At 39.2% G+C, this 18,783-nt stretch overlaps 1 protein-coding gene across 1 annotated transcript in view; it reads right to left on the reverse strand.

Moving 5' to 3' along the window:
- FAIM2 (Fas apoptotic inhibitory molecule 2) overlaps window positions 1-5,527 on the reverse strand; it is a 54,937-nt gene extending 49,410 nt beyond the window's left edge. Inside the window, exon 1 of the mRNA XM_072654641.1 lies at window positions 5,079-5,527. Coding sequence (XP_072510742.1) covers window positions 5,079-5,093 — 15 coding nt within the window. The 5' untranslated portion in view covers window positions 5,094-5,527. The remainder of the gene's footprint in view (window positions 1-5,078) is intronic.
- Window positions 5,528-18,783: the final 13,256 nt, after the last annotated feature.

An 18,783-nucleotide genomic window follows, 5' to 3' on the forward strand; every position in this document is an offset into this window, starting at 1 on the left:
ACAAAAAGTGCTGCTATAAAAATTTTTGCATATATGCGTCCTTTTCCTAGGTCTTTGACCTTTACAGGATATATGCCTAGCAACAGCATCAGTGGGTTAAAGGTTATATAGAGCTTAGTGACTCTGGAGATAGATTGCTTCCCAAAATCATTCTACCATGCCACAGCTCAAACAACAGCACATTAGTGTGCCTGTCTTCCCATATCCCCTCTGACAACTATCATTTTCTTTTTGTCATCTTTACCAATCTGATTGATACGAGATACCAGAAGTTGTTTTAATTTGCATTTGTCTAATTATTAGTGACTTAATGATTAAAGATTAGCGATAAAACATATTATGTCCAGTTTTGTCTTTGAGAATACAAACAACGCTTTAATTGAAAAGCTGTCCTGCTTGTTGATATCTCTAACCTTTTCTGTTTTCTTGCATTAAAAAATGCTTCATTGATGATATTTCCCCCCCTTTCTTCTTATTCTTTTTTTTGTCACTATCGCTAACCCTCCCTTAGAATATTACCTTCATTAGAGAGGATTTTTATTAACATTCCTTGTAACATCCACACACTGAGCAATCCAAAAATGTATGCCTGTATTCTGCACCTCTAGTCCTCCATCACTGTCGGTATAAACATACTTTATCATCAGTCCTCTACAGCTGTTTTTGGTCATTAGATGGATCAAAGTTCGTAAGCCGTTTAAAGTTGTTTTTCTTATTGCAAGTCAGAGAAAAGAACAGAAGAGCGTATTCTAAAGAGCAAAGGAACTCAAGGGAGGCCACATGATATGGTAAAAAGAGCACTGAACTTACAATCACACACCTGGACTTTAACACTTGATTAACCACGATGACTAAGGTTCTTTCCTGCTCTAGACCTGTAATGCTAAATTTTATCCTTAAATAAAATATCCTGTAAATTAGGCCTAGTCATTATTGGAAAGTAGTCTTTTCTTCAAGAAAAAGATATATTTGAGTCATTCCTACCAAAAAAAAAAAAAAAAACCCCAAAAAAACCAACCCAAGACAACAGCAACAAACAATAATCCAGAAGTGATCGGAATATTTGACTTGCAAATACTCCAAAGAAGAAAAACAAAGAAAAGGTAAAGAAGTACAATTATCATGAAAAGATTAAGCAAAGAAATAAATTCTCTCCTGCATATTATTTTTTTTTTAAGAAACTGGACCAATGGGTAAAAGAAAGAACAGAAGTGCCATCAAGGAAAAAAAATACCTAGAGACTTAAAAGAAGCAGGAGGGAAGAAAGAAAAGCTGAATGAATATTGTGGGGATTAAGTCCCATCCTTCTGTATAAGTAAATGTTTTATGATAGGGATAACAGAGTAGAAAGTTGCCTGAACAAGGAAAGGGAAGGCAAGGAACAGGGGAGAATTAGAGATATACCTATCCTAAGTTGCTTTTGGTGAGAAGAGAATGGATAATAACTTATTTAGTCTCTCAATAATAGTTCGAGTGTGGATTTGGGTGTGGGTAGGGTTGCTGTAAGGAAAGTAGCAAAAGATGGAAAGGACCATCAAGGGAGGACTGGTCTTTTCCAAGAGGGGACAATTAAAAAGTCTCATTAAAATATTCCCATGTGGCACTAATAATGGAATTCATCTAGGGGTAATGGACATAATAATTGGAGGCCACCTTCTCCAAAGAATGCTTGTACTTCCCACAACTGGATCAAACCCTAGGAGAGAGGATGTCCTCAGGGGAAGCCAGCTCCCAAGGTGGTAGGGAGCTCATAGACCCAGAGTGACATGATAACTTTCAGGGTTGTAAAGTCAGGACATGACCCTGTGATGTCATTGGTCTCTTTGAAAACGAAGGATAAACAGCACCACTGTAAAGTCAAGAGGTAAGACTAAGCTTCATGACCTAGGATAGAATGACTCCAATCACATGACACAGTTTCCTTCATTAACTGTTATTTCTATAAGTGCGACAAAGAAGGAAAAGATCGCATTCAAAACAAAATAAAAATTAAGAGCATGCATACACATCTAATGAGGGCTGCATAGAACATTTAGACAGAGATTCCCTGCCTGCTACCAGTAGATCCCATGTGTTTGACTTGGTGCTGTGGAGGCTTAGCCACCCCCCAACCTTTCTTGGGAGGTCTACTGACAGAGGAAACTATTATTCAAACATTAGAAAGTTAAAAGAAGAGAGTGGGCCCCAAGCTATATATCCTTTTTCAACTGACACAGCACCCTGCCCACTGCAGCAGTCCGGAGAGACAACGCAAGGTTTTCTGCATCATACCAGAGCAGTACTGAACCACTCATCATCCCCAAAGCACAAGTGGTTGTCTGGAAACAATCAGAAGTCCCATGTACATGCTCTCTATAATGCCTGGTCACACATATACAAATACAAAAAGCAACAACACAGATATTGGATGGAGTGCTCAGATCTGGAACTCCAGGCGGTTTACTTTCACAAGGGATATAGAGAAAATAGAGAAAGCACAAGGAAGCACACAGACATAGGCTAATATAATTTAGAAGACACTAGAAAGGGGCAGAAATATGGAAGAGGGCAAAATAAATACATTTTTCTTGGAAAAGGTTACCATAAACCATCTCATTAAGTTGAGGGAAAGGGAAGAATTTAAACAGGGAGTCAAATGAAAGAAAGGAAGGAATAATCTAAGTAAATTCAAGGAATTTGGGGTAGGAAAGTTAAATGAGAATGGGCAGGGTAGGAGAAGAAGCTATGGGAAAAACCTAGCACTAAACTATTGGAAGCAAAACTAATCACAGGTACGAAGTGATGATATTTTTCAAAGAGGAGATAAAAATCAAAAGAAATGAGGGGAGGAAAACATAATCCTATCATTCATGTTCATTTCAAATGTGAAGAGGTTATACAATTTGATTACTGCTAATGAATAGACTAGAAGAGAATAGAAAGATACTAACAGGAATAAGAAAACATAACATATCTAAAAATACAGAATGAAAAATAAGAAACTGGAAAAAAATCCATTACACATCAGGTAATTCTAAAAAGTAAGGAATTATAATCATGTTATCAAAGGAAAAATATAAGTTCAAAATATTAAGAGAGATAAATAGAGATAATACATTAGAATCAAGGCTGCTATAGACAAAAAAGATAGATCTAGGATAAAAGATTGAGAGGAAATATTTAAACATGAGAAATTTCAGAGAAAAAGAAAATACTTAGATGAATTGATGAAAAGTAAAATAAATAGAATCCAAAACCTATACATATGTATGTATGTGTATGCATATATGCATATATGTGTATGCATATATGTATATATACATATACTACAAGAACATATACTAAAAGAAAAATAAACTGAAATTGAACAATGATAATTATGATGACCAAGGCTGACTCTGAAGAAGTGAGAAAATGCACCTCCCTCCTTTTGTTGGAGATGCGGGGTACTGTGTGCCTGGAATGTTGCAGATGCAGTCAGTGTGTTCGTTTTGCTGAACTGGGTTTTTTTTTTGTTTTTTGTTGTTGTTATTTTTTAAAGCCTTTGTTATAAGAGAAAGCTCTCTGGGGAAGAGAGGGGGAAAGGGAATATTCAGAAAGTGATGGAGAAATAAAATGATTGAAAAAAATTTTAGATGGGTAAGAGGAAGTGTATTGATTAGTGGGAAGGAAAATTTGATTTCCATTGGGCAGCCTGATGCAATGACAAGAAAGATGGATTTGTTATTAGATCATCTGGTTAGCATCCTTGCTTTGACCACCTGTGTGACCTTTCAGGTACTCAGTGTCCTCAAATGTAAAATGATGGGGGGTGGGGTGGGAAGTTGGAACAAATAACTTCTAAGGTTCCTTCCAGTCAGACTATCCTATGAATTGACTCCTATCCTTTGGGAGAGAGGTCCTAGGAACCCAAGTATCCCAAGCTGAGCCCTAGTACCAACAAATTAAGGCTCTGGTCCTTAGCTACAGATAACTTCCTCTTACTTTTTGCATCCTCATCCCCTCCTACTGGTTCGCATGAATCTATTCCTCCTCCAAAGTCAGAAGGATCACTCCCAGAGTGAACTAAAGAAGTCCTCTTTGCCCAGATTCTTAGCACTCACCAGAGCACTTTAGATATAGGAATCCAACAATCCATAATTACATAACGTCCATTTTGTCCAAAGCTAATTCTCTTCCCCTCCCTACCAGTAACTGCTTTCCACCATATGTGCCTGAGCATCACCTAAACTCTAGCTTCAGCTAATCTGAAGATCCTCATAAGCCTACCTCACCAATAACACGTCGCACAATGACATCACCTTAAGTCCCGATGAGCTCAAAACTAGGACCAAGGCTAGAGGGTAAGGTTTTGAGGTACCTGAAAACAACACTATAGGTCCTATTCATCATTTGGGAGAAAAGGAGGAGCCTAAGGGTTTTGCCCTTAGGTCTATTTGTCTAGCCTTCATCAATCCCGGACAGGAGACTAAATAACAACGCACCCATTTTGCCATCCCTGGTTGTATAACTCCTGTAGCAGACGATGTTACATAAACCTGTTGGGGAGGGGCCAAGACTCTGAGCCCCCGATAAGCCTGAAACTTAAATCTAAATTAAGAAAAGGAAGACATTCCATCCAGCTTCCTCCCCGTCTTCCCCAAAGACCCCCAAACTGTTAACACCAGACCCGCCTAATGATGACAACAGGCAAGAAATCTATCAATAACCCCCTCCCCAGCCCAGAATCACACACAGAGGCCTCCAGATGGGAAATGATAGGGAGGAGGGTGTGTGTGAGAGAGGAGAGAAGCGTATAAAGTGGCGTAGTCCTGGTAGAGGCGACAGATGGCACTGCCCCATGGGGTCCTCATTAGCAAACATACAGCTGAAAGGAATAGACTGGGGAGAGGGTTTGGTGGAGGGGAAAGAAAGGAAGGTGGCAGCCCCCAGACAGCCCAGTTTGGAAGTACTACATCTTTAAATGGTTCCTTTCATCTCCTCTCCATTCTTACATCCTCAGCAAACAGCTGTAGTGAAGATGTTTAGAGAAGTCTAGAGAGTCTGGCTCTCCGTTCCCAGAGGATGGGGAAGATTTGGGGATGGGGGCCGCAAAGTACCTTTCCCTGGGTCATGGTGCAGTCTCGACGGGAGCCGTGTCCCTGGGGCCAGGGAAAGCTGCCCAGGTCACTGCAGCCGCCAGCTCAGTCAGTCTTCGGCGTGGGTTCTAGCAATATCCACTGCAGCTCAGGGTCGAGACTGGGGAGCGTACCATGTCTGTACCAGAAAGGGGGTGGGGGTGGGGGTGGGGGTGCAGGTCTGGGGATGGATTCTAGATGGTGAGAAATTGCAGCTTTGGGTATGGGGAGGGAAAAAGAGTGATATTTGTCCCCCCCGTTACTCAGAATGATGCAGTCTACCCGCTCCACCCCTTAACCCCCCCTTTAAGGGGGAAAAGCACCAGACATCAGAGCAGCCCAAGTGGAAGCGGGGGTGGGGTGGGGGGGAATGGAGGGTAGCTCCTAAGGGTAGAGGGAGGAGGAGCCAGAGGACAGTGAGAGGAGGAGCCAGGGATAACGTTCCCCCGCAGCCACAGAAAGTAATTCATTGAAATCGAATCAGCTGATGTTTGTCTCTGGCTATCTAGAGCTGTATTGCGGCTCTTCATCTCGTAATCCATCTCTATGATCTGTGGCTATCTTTATCTCTATTATCACGATCGCTGTCACCATTGCTGTCTCCGGAATCTTCATCTGGTCTCTTTTTTCTTCTCTAGTGTCTTCATAGCTGCCTCCATTCCTTCAGTAAACATTTATGGCACCCCTACTCAGCGCAAAGCACTATGCGCACTATGCTAGGTACAACGAACCACGCAGATAACTATGACAAAGGCTCAGCCCTGGAGATTCTTAAAACCTAGTAAGGGAGCAAAATACATTATGTTAAATGCCTAAAAATCATAGGAGAAGTGGATTTAGAGAGGGAAGACCTAGTCTGACTCATTTTTTGAAATTAAAAGCTAATTAAAATGAAAATTAAGCTCTTACTATGTGCTACATACTGCGAAAAACATATTTAGAAAGAGGACAGTTCCTGCTTACATTCTAAGAGAAGAAGGCAATGCAGTAGGGGATTGGTAACCAGAACAGGGAATTTGTTCTGGGGAGGTAGATGGAAGCAGAGTACCCACTGTGGGTGGGTACCCTAAACAGATGCCATCAGTGAATGGCTGGATGCGTTGTAAAGTTGAAGCATGGTCCAGAGTCTAGGGCTAGCCAGTAGATACAGGATGATCATGGATTAGTTTGAACATATATTAGGTTCAATCAGATGAACCTGATGAGAAAACTGAGGCCCAGGGAGGTTAATTGATTTGCCCAAGGTCAAACAGGTTGTAAGAGCAACAAAGCACTGTGGGACTTCAATGACTGAAGAGACCTCTATCTAGGCAATGGAGTGAAGATCAAAGAAGTCTTCCTGAAGGAGATGACATTTAGAAAAGATGGAAATGGGGGGGAAGACCTTTCAGGGTCTAGTGTGAACAAAATTACAAAAGTCAGAAATGGAGAGATTAACTTAGGGAATGATGAATACTTCATTTTGATTGGTGCTTAGAGTACATTAAGGGAAATAGTATATGACAAGGTTGGCAAGATTGGTTGAAGCCAGATTATGACTTGAATGACTCACAAGTAAGTCTGATCTTGATTCAATAGATAATAGGACATTATTGAAGATTTTTTTTAACACAAGAATGACATGATCTTTTAGAAAGATTAAACTGGCAACTACGTATAGGAAGGATTGGAACAAGGAAAGACTGAAGGTGAAGAAATAATTAGGAGGCTATTACAATAGTTCAGAATCTTTGACTGAATCCAAACTTCACAAAACAAATCCCCTTAATAAAAGGATTTGTTCTGTAAAACTTGGATTCAGTCAAAAGGCCTCACCCAAGGACCTAGAAGGCCAAATGTGGCCTCCAGGCTGCAAGTTCCCTGCCCCTAGTTCAGATGATCTCTTTGTTGGTTCTTGAAGGGGACCAATGACATGAAGAGAGTGATGCCTTGCAAGTGAATTGGATTTAAGTGAGGCAGAGCTGCTCAAAGACATCCTTCAGAATCATTGGAGTCCAGTGGCAAGACATATCTTAAGATGACTGTCAACGGCCCCGCACAAGATCTCTTTATTTATAAGTGTGATAGCCTTTTCAAGATAGATCCTTGAAGAAGGCACAAGCTAAACCTGGTTAGAACGGGCTTCCCATCAACTTCTCTGCCTCATTCGACACTGTTGACCACCTTCTTCCTAGATGATCTCCCTTCCCTGGGCAGTGAGGAAATATGTAGAATGAAGGATGATGTGTGTAAACAAAGCACAGAAACTCCACCAGGAAGACATGTGAAGGGGAGGCTTAGTTCCACAGAGTATGGATATTCCATGGGAGGCTGGATCTAACCAGGCTCAATTTGTGTTTGCTTCAAGGACCTATCTTGATTACATCTAGGAGTATATATATATATATATATATATATATATATATATAAAACCCATCTATGACTACTTCAAAACTCTCTTGTTTACAGAAATGTGCTTGCCTAGAGATATGAGATCAATGCATTTCTCTTGCATGGGGGAGTTCTGAATGGGATCAGTCTCTCCACCTTGCTTTGTGTCTCAGTTCACACAGAAACAAGGTTGTATCTCCTAGCTCCCTAAAGCAACTAAAACCTGTCAAAACCAAAACCAGTCTGGCCTTGGTTTCTCTTTTTATCTCTTCTCTGAGCTGAAAGCAGGGTGGGGTCAGTATTGAGGGCCATTGTCCTGTTACCAAAATCCACCAGAGTCCAGGAGGAAGGAGGTAAGGGAGTCATTTTCTAGAAATCAAACACATCTACTGTGCTCTGGGATGAAAGATGGAGAACCTTCCAATTTCATTTTCCCAAAAGACTTCAAAGCCAGTTTCAAAAAATCAGTGACTGAATTGGTGAACTCTGGCTTGCAGTAATTCTCTGCTTCTAGAGTCTGATGGTTCTATAGCAATCTAAGTAGGGCAGGGACCCCAGGGAGTCAGGGCTACACATGATACTGCTCTCAACTCTCTTTCTACATGTCAGAATATTACTTTGCTGATCATCAACACCCAGCCTCCTAAATATGGGTATACCTTAAAGTTTTCTCCAGAGGGCCCTCATCTCTACATCTTCTCTCAGTGATCTCATCATCTCCCATGAATTTTTGTCAAGTTAAATTGACAAGAATTTATTAAGTACTCACTATGTGCCAGGAACTGTGCTAAATGCTGGAGGTGCAAAGAAAGGCAAAAACAACCCTGCCCTCAAGGAGCTCATATTCTAATGGCAGACGAAACATGAACATATAAGATATAAACAGTTGAAGGAGGTCATCTCAATGGAGAAGGCACTCATAGCTGGAGGGGACTTGAAAAGATGTCCTGCAGAAATTGAGATTTGAGCTGAGGCTTGGGCCAGGGAAACTCAGAGGCAAAAGAAAGGAGGGAGGGAAATTTAGACATGGGGAACAGTCAGTGTGAAAGGATATAGTTGGGTTATAAAGTGGCATGTGTATAGAACTGAAAGTGGGTCAATATAATTGAACCATAGAGTGCATAGAGGGGAATAAAGTATAAGACTGTTAGAGAAGGAAGGGGCCAGGTTAGGAAGAACTTTGAATTCCAGAGAGAGAATTTTATATTTGGTTCTGGAGGTAATAGCCTCTGGAGTTTATTAACGGGGAGACTGGTAGAAGGGGGGATATGGCATGGGTAGACCTACACTTAAAAACAATCCCTTTGTCAGCTGAGTGAAAGATGGATTGAAGTGGGGAGACGAGAAAGTTCAATTAGAAGGTTATTTCAGGTTATTTACGATTTGGTAAGGAATTGTATATGTGGGTCAAGAATGAGGACCTGAGGATGACATTGAAGTTGTGAGCCTGAGTGACTGAGGGGACACTGATACCCTTAATAGGAATAGAGGGGAGTAGAAAGATAATGAGGTCTCTTTTGGATATGTTAACTTTGAGATGTCTGTGAACATTCAGTTCAAGATGATATGGAGCTATAGCTTGAGAAAGAGCCTAGGACGGGAATCATCTGAATAGAGATGTATCCCATATCTACATATCCAACCTGAGTCTCCCTCTTGTGCTCCAGTCCTATGTCACCAACTGTATGTTGGGCATTTTGACTCACACAGAGTTGTCCTGATAAATGTTTACCTACCATCTTCCCCACCCTTTCCATCCCCTTCCCCCTCACCCCCAACAAATGTATGCAGAACATACTTTTAAGCTTAATTTACATTACTAATACTTTCTTAAGTCTAGAGTACAGAGTTCAAGTTTACAGAACAAATTCTTTTATTAAGGAGATTTGTTCTGTGAAGTCTGAATTCAGTCAAAGGACCTCTCTTGAGGACTTAGAGGACCACATGTGGCCTAGAGACCCCAGGTTTCCCAATCTTGGTCTAGACAATCAAAAAGATAACAAATCAAGTCCTGATTTGTAGCTTGCTGATTTCTGAAGTGAAAATCTAATGAAATTTTAACATTCACCTCTCCAAAACAGAACTCATCTTCTTCCCCTCCTAAGTCTCCCTTTCACCAGACTTCCCTATTTTTATCCTTCTAGTCACCTAGATTTGCCATGTAGAATCTTTGACTCCTCCCTCTTCTTCAGCCCTCATGTTCAACCAATCACAAACTGATTCTACCTCCACCTCGGGTCCTTTTTCTCCATTTACATGGCTGCCACCCTCTTTCAGTCCCTCATCATCTGTTGCCTAGACTATTACACCAGACCTCCTCATTGATCTTTCAGACTCAAGCCTCTCAAATTCATCTTTCACATGACAATCAAAATAATCTTCCTGACCCTGCTCAAAATCTTTCAAGGACTCCTTGTTCCCTATAGTATAACATAGAAGCTCATTTGGCATTTAAAGTCTTACAATGAAGTCCCAGCCTACTAAAAAATAATCCCCCAATTAACAACCATTTATTTTCCTTTCTTTCCACCCTTCCATATAAAAAGAAAAAAATAGAAGATCTTTGTAACAGATACACATAGTCAAGGAAAACAGTCCAAAAATATGGATCTCATTCTGTATCTTGAGTCTGTCACCTTTCTGTGAAGAAGAATATAGTGTGCTTTTATCATTAGTCCCTTGGAATTGAGGTTAAATGTTGAATTGATCAGAGTTCTTAAGTCCTTTCTTTATAATATTGTTATTATACAGATTGTTCTGTTGGTTCTTCTCACTTTAAGTCTGAATCAGTTCATGCAAGTCTTCCTAGGTTCTCTGGAGACATCCCCTTCATCATTTCTTAGAGCACAAAAGAATTCCATTGCATTCATATATCATAATTTGTTCAGCTACTCCCCAGCTGATGGGCACTCCCTTAATTTCCAGTTCTTTGCCACTACAAAAAGAGACATAAATGTATTTTTGTACATGTGGGTCTTTTCCCACTTTCTTTGATCTCTTTGTGATAAGGGCCAATTGATGATATTGCTGGATCAAAAGGAATACACAATTTTGTGGCTTTTGGAGCCTAGTTCAAAGTTGTTTTCCATAATAGCTGAACCAATTCATTGCTCCTCCAACAATGCCTTTCCTTTCCTTTCCTTTCCTTTCCTTTCCTTTCCTTTCCTTTCCTTTCCTTTCCTTTCCTTTCCTTTCCTTTCCTTTCCTTTCCTTTCCTTTCCTTTCCTTTCCTTTCCTTTCCTTTCCTTTCCTTCCCTTCCCTTCCCTTCCCTTCCCTTCCCTTCCCTTCCCTTCCCTTCCCTTCCCTTCCCTTCCCTCTCCTCTCCTCTCCTTCCCATTTCTTTCCTTTTCAGCATGGCAATCAGGGTTAAGTGACTTACCCAGAGTCACACAGCTAGTAAATTTCAAGTGTCTGAGGCTGAATTTAAACTGAGGTTTTCCTGACTCCAGGGCTGGTGCTCTATCCATTGTGTCACATAGCTGCCCCTTGGCTGTTCTCCATTTTGTCTTTGTAGACCTATGGCCTAGCACAGTTCCTTGCACATTTTCTTTTTTATTTTTTGGGTTCTTGAATCTATTACTTTCTTTTTACCAGGAATTCTCAGTATGGACATCCCTCTACCAATGCAGGTCAGCCACTGGTCTATTATTTGTAATATTTTTTAAAAAATTAATATTTTATTTTTCCCCAGTTACATGTAAAAATATTTTTTAACATTAGCTTTTTAAATTTTTTGAGTTCCAAATTCTCTTCCTCCCTCTCCTCCTCCTCCTTAACTGAGAAGACAAGCAATAGGTTATACATGTGTAGTCATTCAAAATACATTTCCATGTTAATGGTGTTGTGAAAGAAAATACAGAGAAAAGAACAACCAAGAAAAATAAAGAAGGTAAAGAAAGAATATACTTCTATCTGCATTCAGACTCCAGTTCTTTCTCTGGGGATGCATAACATTTTTCCTCATCAGTCTTTCAGAATTGTCTTGGATCACTGGATTGCTGCTGATGGTTAAATCATTCACATTATATTGCTATTGGTATATACAATGTTCTCTTGGTTCTGCTCATTTCACTTTGCATCAGTTTATGTGAACCCAGGTTTTTCTGAGATCATCCTGCTCATCATTTCTCTTAACACAATGGTATCCCATCACAATCATATACAACAACTTGTCCAGTCATTCCCTAATTGATGGTCATCCCCTCAATTTCCAATTCTTTGCTATCACTAGAAGAGCTGCCACAAATATTGTGTATATATAGGTCCTTATCCTTTTTGTTTTTATCTCTTTGGGATATAGATGTAGGAGTAGTATTGCTTGGTCAAAGGGTATACATGATTTTATTGCCCTTTGGGCATAGTTCCAAATTGTTCTATAGAATGATTGAATCAGTATACAACTTCACTGACAATGCGATAGTGTCTCAATTTTTTTTACATCCCCTCCAATATTTGTTCTTTTTCTTTTTTGTCATATTAACCAATCTGATAGGTATGGGGTGGTACCTCAAAGTTGTTTTAATTTGCATTTTTCTAATCAATAGTGATTTAGAGCATTTTTTCATATAGCTGTAGATAACTTTGATTACTTCATTTGAAAACTGCCTGTTCTTATCTTTGACCACTTAATTGAGGGATGGTTCTTATTTCCATAAACTTGACTGATTTCTCTGTATATTTGAGAAATGAGATCTTTATCAGAGAAACTTGCTATAACTTTTTTCACAGCTTGACTACTATGTATTTCCCTTTATCTCATTTTTCCTGTTTATTCTACTCTCTCTCTCTCCTTTCACCCTATCCACTTTCAAAAGTGTTTTGCTTCTGACTTTTACCTCCCCTAATCTACACTCCCTATTAGCCACTTCCCCTTTGCTTATCCCCTTCCTCTCCTACTTTCCTGTAGGGTAAGATCGATTTGTATACTCAACTGAGTGTGTATGTTATTCCCTCTTTGAATCACTTCTGATGAGAGTAAGCTTCACATGCTCTCCCATACCTCCCCCATATTCCACTCCACTGTAAAAGCTCTTTCCTGTGTTCTATGCCAGATAATTTACCCCATTCTACCTCTCCCTTTCCTCTTCTCCCAGTGCATTCCTCTTTCTCACTCCTTAATTTTGTTTTTTTGGATAATCATTCTATGATATTCAATTCATATTCATGAACTCTCTCTATGTATTAACTGTCTTAATAATGAGAAGGTTTTTAGGGGATGCAAGCATAATTTTCCCATGTAGGGATGTAAGCAGTTTAACAATATCCCTTATGATTTCTTTTTCTTATTTATCTTTTTATGCTTCTCTTGAGTCTTGTATTTGAAAGTCATTTTTTAAAATTCAGCTCTGGTGTTTTCATCAGAAATGCTTAAAAGTCCTTGACTTCATTGACTGTTCATTTTTCCCCCTGAAGGATTATACTCAGTTGTGCCAGGTAGTTGACTCTTGGTTGCAATCCCAGCTCTTTTGCCTTTTGGAATATCTCTAAGCCCTCTGATACTTTAGGATAGAAACTGCTAAATCTTGTGTTATCCTGACTGTGGCTTATTTTCTGCTTGACCTGGGAAATATTCCTAGGCATGTTCATTTTGGGATCTCTTTCAGGGTGTGATTGATAGATTCTTTCAATTTTTATTTTACCTTCTGGTTTTAGAATATCATGGCAGTTTTCCTTGATAATTTCTTGAAAAATGATGTCTAGATTCTCTATTATTATTGTTATAGCTTTCAGGTAGTTCAATAATTCTTAAATTATCTCTCCCTGATCTATTTTCCAGGTCAATTGTTTTTCCACTGAGATATTTCATATTTCCTTTTATTTTTTCATTCTTTTGATTTTGTTTGATTGTTTTTTGATGTCTCATAAAGTCATTAGCTTCTGCTTACCTAATTCTAATTTTTAAGGAATTAGTTTCTTTGGTGAGCTTTTGTACCTTCTTTTCCATTTCACTGACTCTACTTTTTTTAAAAAATAAGTTATTTAATTTTAGTTTTCAACATTCACTTCCATAAGCTTTTGAGTTTTAAATTTTCTCCACCTCCCTCCCCATCACTAGAAGGCATGCAATATGATAAAGGCTCTGCATGTACTTTCTTCTTAAACATATTTTCACATTAGTCTTGTTGTAAAGAAGAATTAGAATCAATGGGAGAAACCACAAAAAAGAAAAGCTAAAGAAAACAAAAAAAAAGAGAAAACAAATAGTCTGCTTTGTTCTGCATTCAGACTGATTCTACTTCTTCTCTTGAGTAAATTTTGTTATATCTTTTTCCATTTGGCCAATTCTCCTTTTCAAGGCATCCTTCCCTTCGTTGGATTTTTGTGCCTCTTTTACAATTTGGCTTATTATGTTTTTTTTAAGGAATTATTTACTTCAGTATTTTTTCTTCCTCCTTTTTTTGCTTCTTCAACCAAGCTGTTGACTCTTTTTTCATATTTTTTTATATCACCCTCATTTCTTTTCCCAATTTTTCCTCTACTTCTTTTACTTGATTTTTAAAGTCATTTTTGAGCTCTTCCTTGGCCAAAGACCAATTCATATTTTTCTTTGAGACTTTGGATGTAACAGTTTTGACTTTGTTGTCTTCTTTTGAGTGTGTGCTTTGATCTTCCTTGTTACCATAGTAACTTCCTATAGTCAGAATCTTCTTCTGCTGTTTGTTCATTTTCCCAGCCTATTTCTTGACTTTTATAACTCTATGCTAAATTGATGCTCTGCTTCTGGAGTGAAGAGGACATTCTCCTAAGATTTGGGTATTTTGTGCAACTGTTTTCAGAGATAATCCTGAGGACCTGTAAGTTTTTGGTTCTTTTAAAGTGATATGATCTAGCAGAGGTATGTTTACTATTTTCCTAGTCTGTGCTCTGGTGTGTGAGAGTGACCACTCTTTTCTGCCCTTGAACTGTGACCAAGGTCCCAGCTCGCCTGTGCTAACAAGCTCTGGTTTGTTAGTGTTCCTCCTTGCCCTGGGACTGAGACCCAGCACTGTGACCCAGATTCAAGTATGGGCAATACAACAGAGTCCTACCCCTGGTGCCAATATAGGGACTCCTGTTATCTCTTTCTGACCACTTGTCTGACTTCCTTACCATCTGTGGGATGAGAGATCCAGAAACTGACACTGTTGCACTGATTAAGTTGCCCCCAAGGTCTACTTCTAGTTTGTCTGGGCATGACCTGCTCTGGACTGTACTCCATTCTTGTGCTGGTGCAACAGACCTTTCCCGTTGACCCTCTAAGTTGTTTTGAGTTAGAAAATTGTTTCTTTTTGTGACTTTTGCCACTCCAGAATTTGTTTTGGGGCATTATTTAGAGTTATTTAGAGGGGTTTTGAGGAGAGCTTAGGTGACTCCCTGTCTTCTCTCCACCATGTTGTCTCCAAACCCTATACCTTGTAGTCTTAAAGAATTATCAGGGACCTTGAGCAGTCAAGATATCACTCAATAAACATTTATCGTGCACTTTCTATGTGCCAGGCCCTGTGCCCAAGTATTGGAGATACAAAAAAAAAAAAAAAAAGAGGCAAAAGATAGTATCTGTTCTCAAGGAACTCATAATCTAATGAGGGGAGAAAACATGTAAATATAAATTATATATATATATATATATATATACACATAAAACAAGATATATACAGGATAAATTGGAGATAATCAACAGAGGGAGGAAACTAGAATTAATGGGTTTTAGGAAAGGCTTCCTGTAGCAGGTGGGATTCTAGGTGGGATTGAAGGAAAACAGGAAGCAGAGAGAAAGAGAGAGAGCATTCTAGGCACATAGAGCAGCCAGTGAAAACACAATTGGGAGATAGAATGTCTTGTTTGAGAACTAGCAAGCAGGCTAGTGTCACTGAATCAAAGAGTATATATGGGAAAGTGGAAGGGGGTGTAGGGGTATAAGGTATAAAAGATTATTAAGGGTTTTGAACTCCAAACAGAGAATTTGTATTTGATCCTAGAGGTGATAGGAAGCCATTAGAGTTCGTTGGATAGTGGGGGAGGGCAAGAGAGGGTCAGACCTGAAGGAAGATCATTTTGACACCTAAGTGGAGGATAAGGAGAGAGACTTGTGACAGGCAGACCAACCAGTAAGATCAAGCCAGTATACATCAGAGGCTGGATTCATACCCATCTTTCTTACTCCAAGGCCAGCATCTATCCTCTTTTTGCCCCTTCTAGATGCTTCATGTATGTTTTCTAAACTGTATTGAGTTTTATGGGTCTTTTTCCTTTTTTTGATCTCCTTGGGGTATGGACTTAGTATTGCTGGGTCAAAGAATATGCACAATTTTATAGTCCTTTGGGCATTCTATGAAGCATACACAGGAAAGTATTTATAGGAGCTCGCTCTTTTTTTTTTTTACAGAGAGGATGTCCATCATGAGAATGATTAAACAAGTTAAGTACAGAATATTATTGTGCCATAAGAGATGATGAAGGGGATGGTTTCGGAAAAACCTGAGGTCTATAGGAATTGAAGCAAAGTGAAGTGAGCAGAAGCAGAAGACCAATCCACATAGTAACAGCAATATTATAAAGATAGTCAACCGTGAATGACTTAATAACACTGATCAATATAATAATCCACCACAGCTCCAAAAGACTTATGATATAAAATGCTATCCACCTCCAGATAGAGAATTAATGGACTGAGAGTGTAGGGCTGTTTTTTTCCCTTCTTTTTTTTTCAGAGGGAGAAACATAGCTAATGTAGAAATATGTTTTGCATGACTGTGTATATATAATGGGTGTCATATTTCTTACCTTTTCAATGGGTGAGGAAGGGGGGTGAAGGAGGGAGACTGTGAAACTGAAAATAGAAATAATATTAATAATATTCATTTTAAAAAATGCTCCACATAGACTTGAAGGTGGATAAGACCTAAGATAGTGGGTAATTAGAAGGTGATTTTTCAGGAAAAATTTTCAAAGAGCGGTGTGGGCAGAAACAAGGGAGTAGAAGGTGAGTGACTGGTAAAGAGGAGGTAGCAAGTGTATTTCCTCAACAATTAGCAAAGAAGGGATAACATGATTAACAGCTTTAAGGAAATCAAGGTAAAGGGAAGGGTGGCTTGTTTTTTGCGTTTTTGTTTTTTTTTTGGCAGGAGGGTGGGAAATGGGAGGAGGGAAAGGATTACAGAGACTTGCACATGTTAACATCATATACTACAAACAATACTGGATTCAGAATCAAGTATTTGAGTTTGAATCCTGGTTCTATACTTTAATACCTGTGTGACTTCGATCAAGAAATTTAACCTCTCTGAGACTCAGGTTCCTCATCTTTTAAAATGAGGGATTAGATGAGATGGCCTCTCATTTCCCTTCTAGTTCTATATCTGATGCCATGATCCTATAAACTATGTTGGTGGTGAAAGAAAAAAGGGCAGTGAAGGAGAAGAGACAGAAAATACAAGAAAGAGGAGATGACAGATGGAACAAGATTCCAAAGGAGGCAAACAAGGCTATAGGATTGACAAGAAAAGTTATCTTGGAGAGGAAGAGTATCACATCTTTCACTCACATAAGAGGAAAGGGGAAGTCCAACCACTCTATAGAAAAGCTTTCAAGTATGGGAAAAGGAATTTCGAGGATCTTATTTGAGACCTCTTGGATCTTCAGTAAAATAGTAGGCAAATTAATTGCTGAAAATGAGGGATAGGTCATTAGAGTTGGGTTCTTGAAAAAAGTGGAAAAAGTTGGAAAGAAGTATTGCTGAGAATTTGATAAAAGAATAAATAAAGGATTGCTTTTTAGCAATGTGGCTCCAGATAAAAACTATAAGCTTCATGAGGGCAAGGGTCTTATCTTATCTAATTTTTTTCTATCTCCCTCAATGTCTAGCACAGAGCTCTATACCCAATGGGTCCTACATAAATGTTTGTTGGATAAAAGGAAGAATGACTTTGGAGTGGACCAGATCAACATGTCACTTTCTCTAGCAACACTCCATGGTTCAGGAACAGAGCAGAGAAGGAAAGGAGGGGGGAAAATGATGTAAATCTAAGGAGGGAGGTACATGAAGTTACAATGTGAACTGGTGCAAAGGAAGGTGTCTAGGTAGCTGAGATACAATGTGGATAAAGGGCTGGTTCAGTTGGAGTGAGGGGTGTGGGAGAAATGGAGGGATCAGAACCTGTGGTCAGAGAAGAGAACCTCAGAGTTCAAGATCTTGGAGGTGTAGTACTTTTAAGGGATGATGACGTATGAGGTGAGGCCATTCAGACGGATGACTAAGGTTGAGTGAAGTTGTTTAAGGTGAGGAATGCTAAGACTCATGGTTTTAGGAATGATGATTTATCTCTAGTGCTTTTAAATTTGTCTTCTTTTCTATTTACCTCCATTTCTGTCCTTAATAATTTTAAAATTTAGATTTCTGTCCCTATGTTGCTTTCTATCTCAGTGTTGGAAGTGTGGTATAATAGGGCTGACTTCTTGGATCACCCCTTTCATAATTAGCTGTATGACTTTGAGCAAGTCATTTAATAAGATTTCTATGTCTTAGTTTCTTCAGCTGTAAAATGGGGATAATAAACCTACTCTACTTGTTTTACAAGATTGTTATGAAAATAAAATGAAATCAGTGCAATCACAGTGGTATCTATGTCAATTTTTCCAGCTGTCTGTGTGTAGCCCTCTCTCATGACTATCTGATTCTGGGTTTCAACGACTTTGCTTCTTCCTGTCCCTTTCCCTCTTTGTTTCTTTTGTTTCTATTGACTTGATTTCTCTATTACAACTTTTCTATTTTCCCCTCATTTTCTCCACTATCCCCTATACAAGGTTCCACATGCTTCTTTTATTTAATCCCTCTGTCTGTCTGTATCTGTCTTTCTGTTTCTCTCTGTCCTTATCTCTCCATTTTTCTTGGTATTCCTCTTTCTTTTATTGTCTCTTTCTGTTTCTTAACAAACATTTATTAAGTACCTACTATCTGCCAGGAATCAAGAAAAAAAAATGAAGCTTTCAAGAAGCTGACAGTTTTCAGCCTTGTCCTTGAAATATATCCTTTCTCAATTAAATATGTGACTTCTGATAAATCTTTTCACCTTTCTGGACCTCAGTTTCCTTACCTATAAAATGAGTGTGTTGGAAATGATAATCCCTAAGGTCTCTTCTAGCTAGAATACTCTGTGAAATTGATACCACCCTACATTTCTTGTCCCTGATGGTCACCATGCTCTTGCCCTTGCTCAGGGTGCCAACAATGGTTCCTCCCTCTTTCCCCTAGAGCCAGACAACCTTTCCCTCTCCCTTTCTTTCTCTCTAGAATCTCCCCAACTCACTGGTCAAGCCAGCTGTTTTGAACCCTGAGGT

This window comes from Notamacropus eugenii, chromosome 3 (genome assembly GCF_028372415.1).
Source record: "Notamacropus eugenii isolate mMacEug1 chromosome 3, mMacEug1.pri_v2, whole genome shotgun sequence".
NCBI lineage: Eukaryota > Metazoa > Chordata > Mammalia > Diprotodontia > Macropodidae > Notamacropus > Notamacropus eugenii.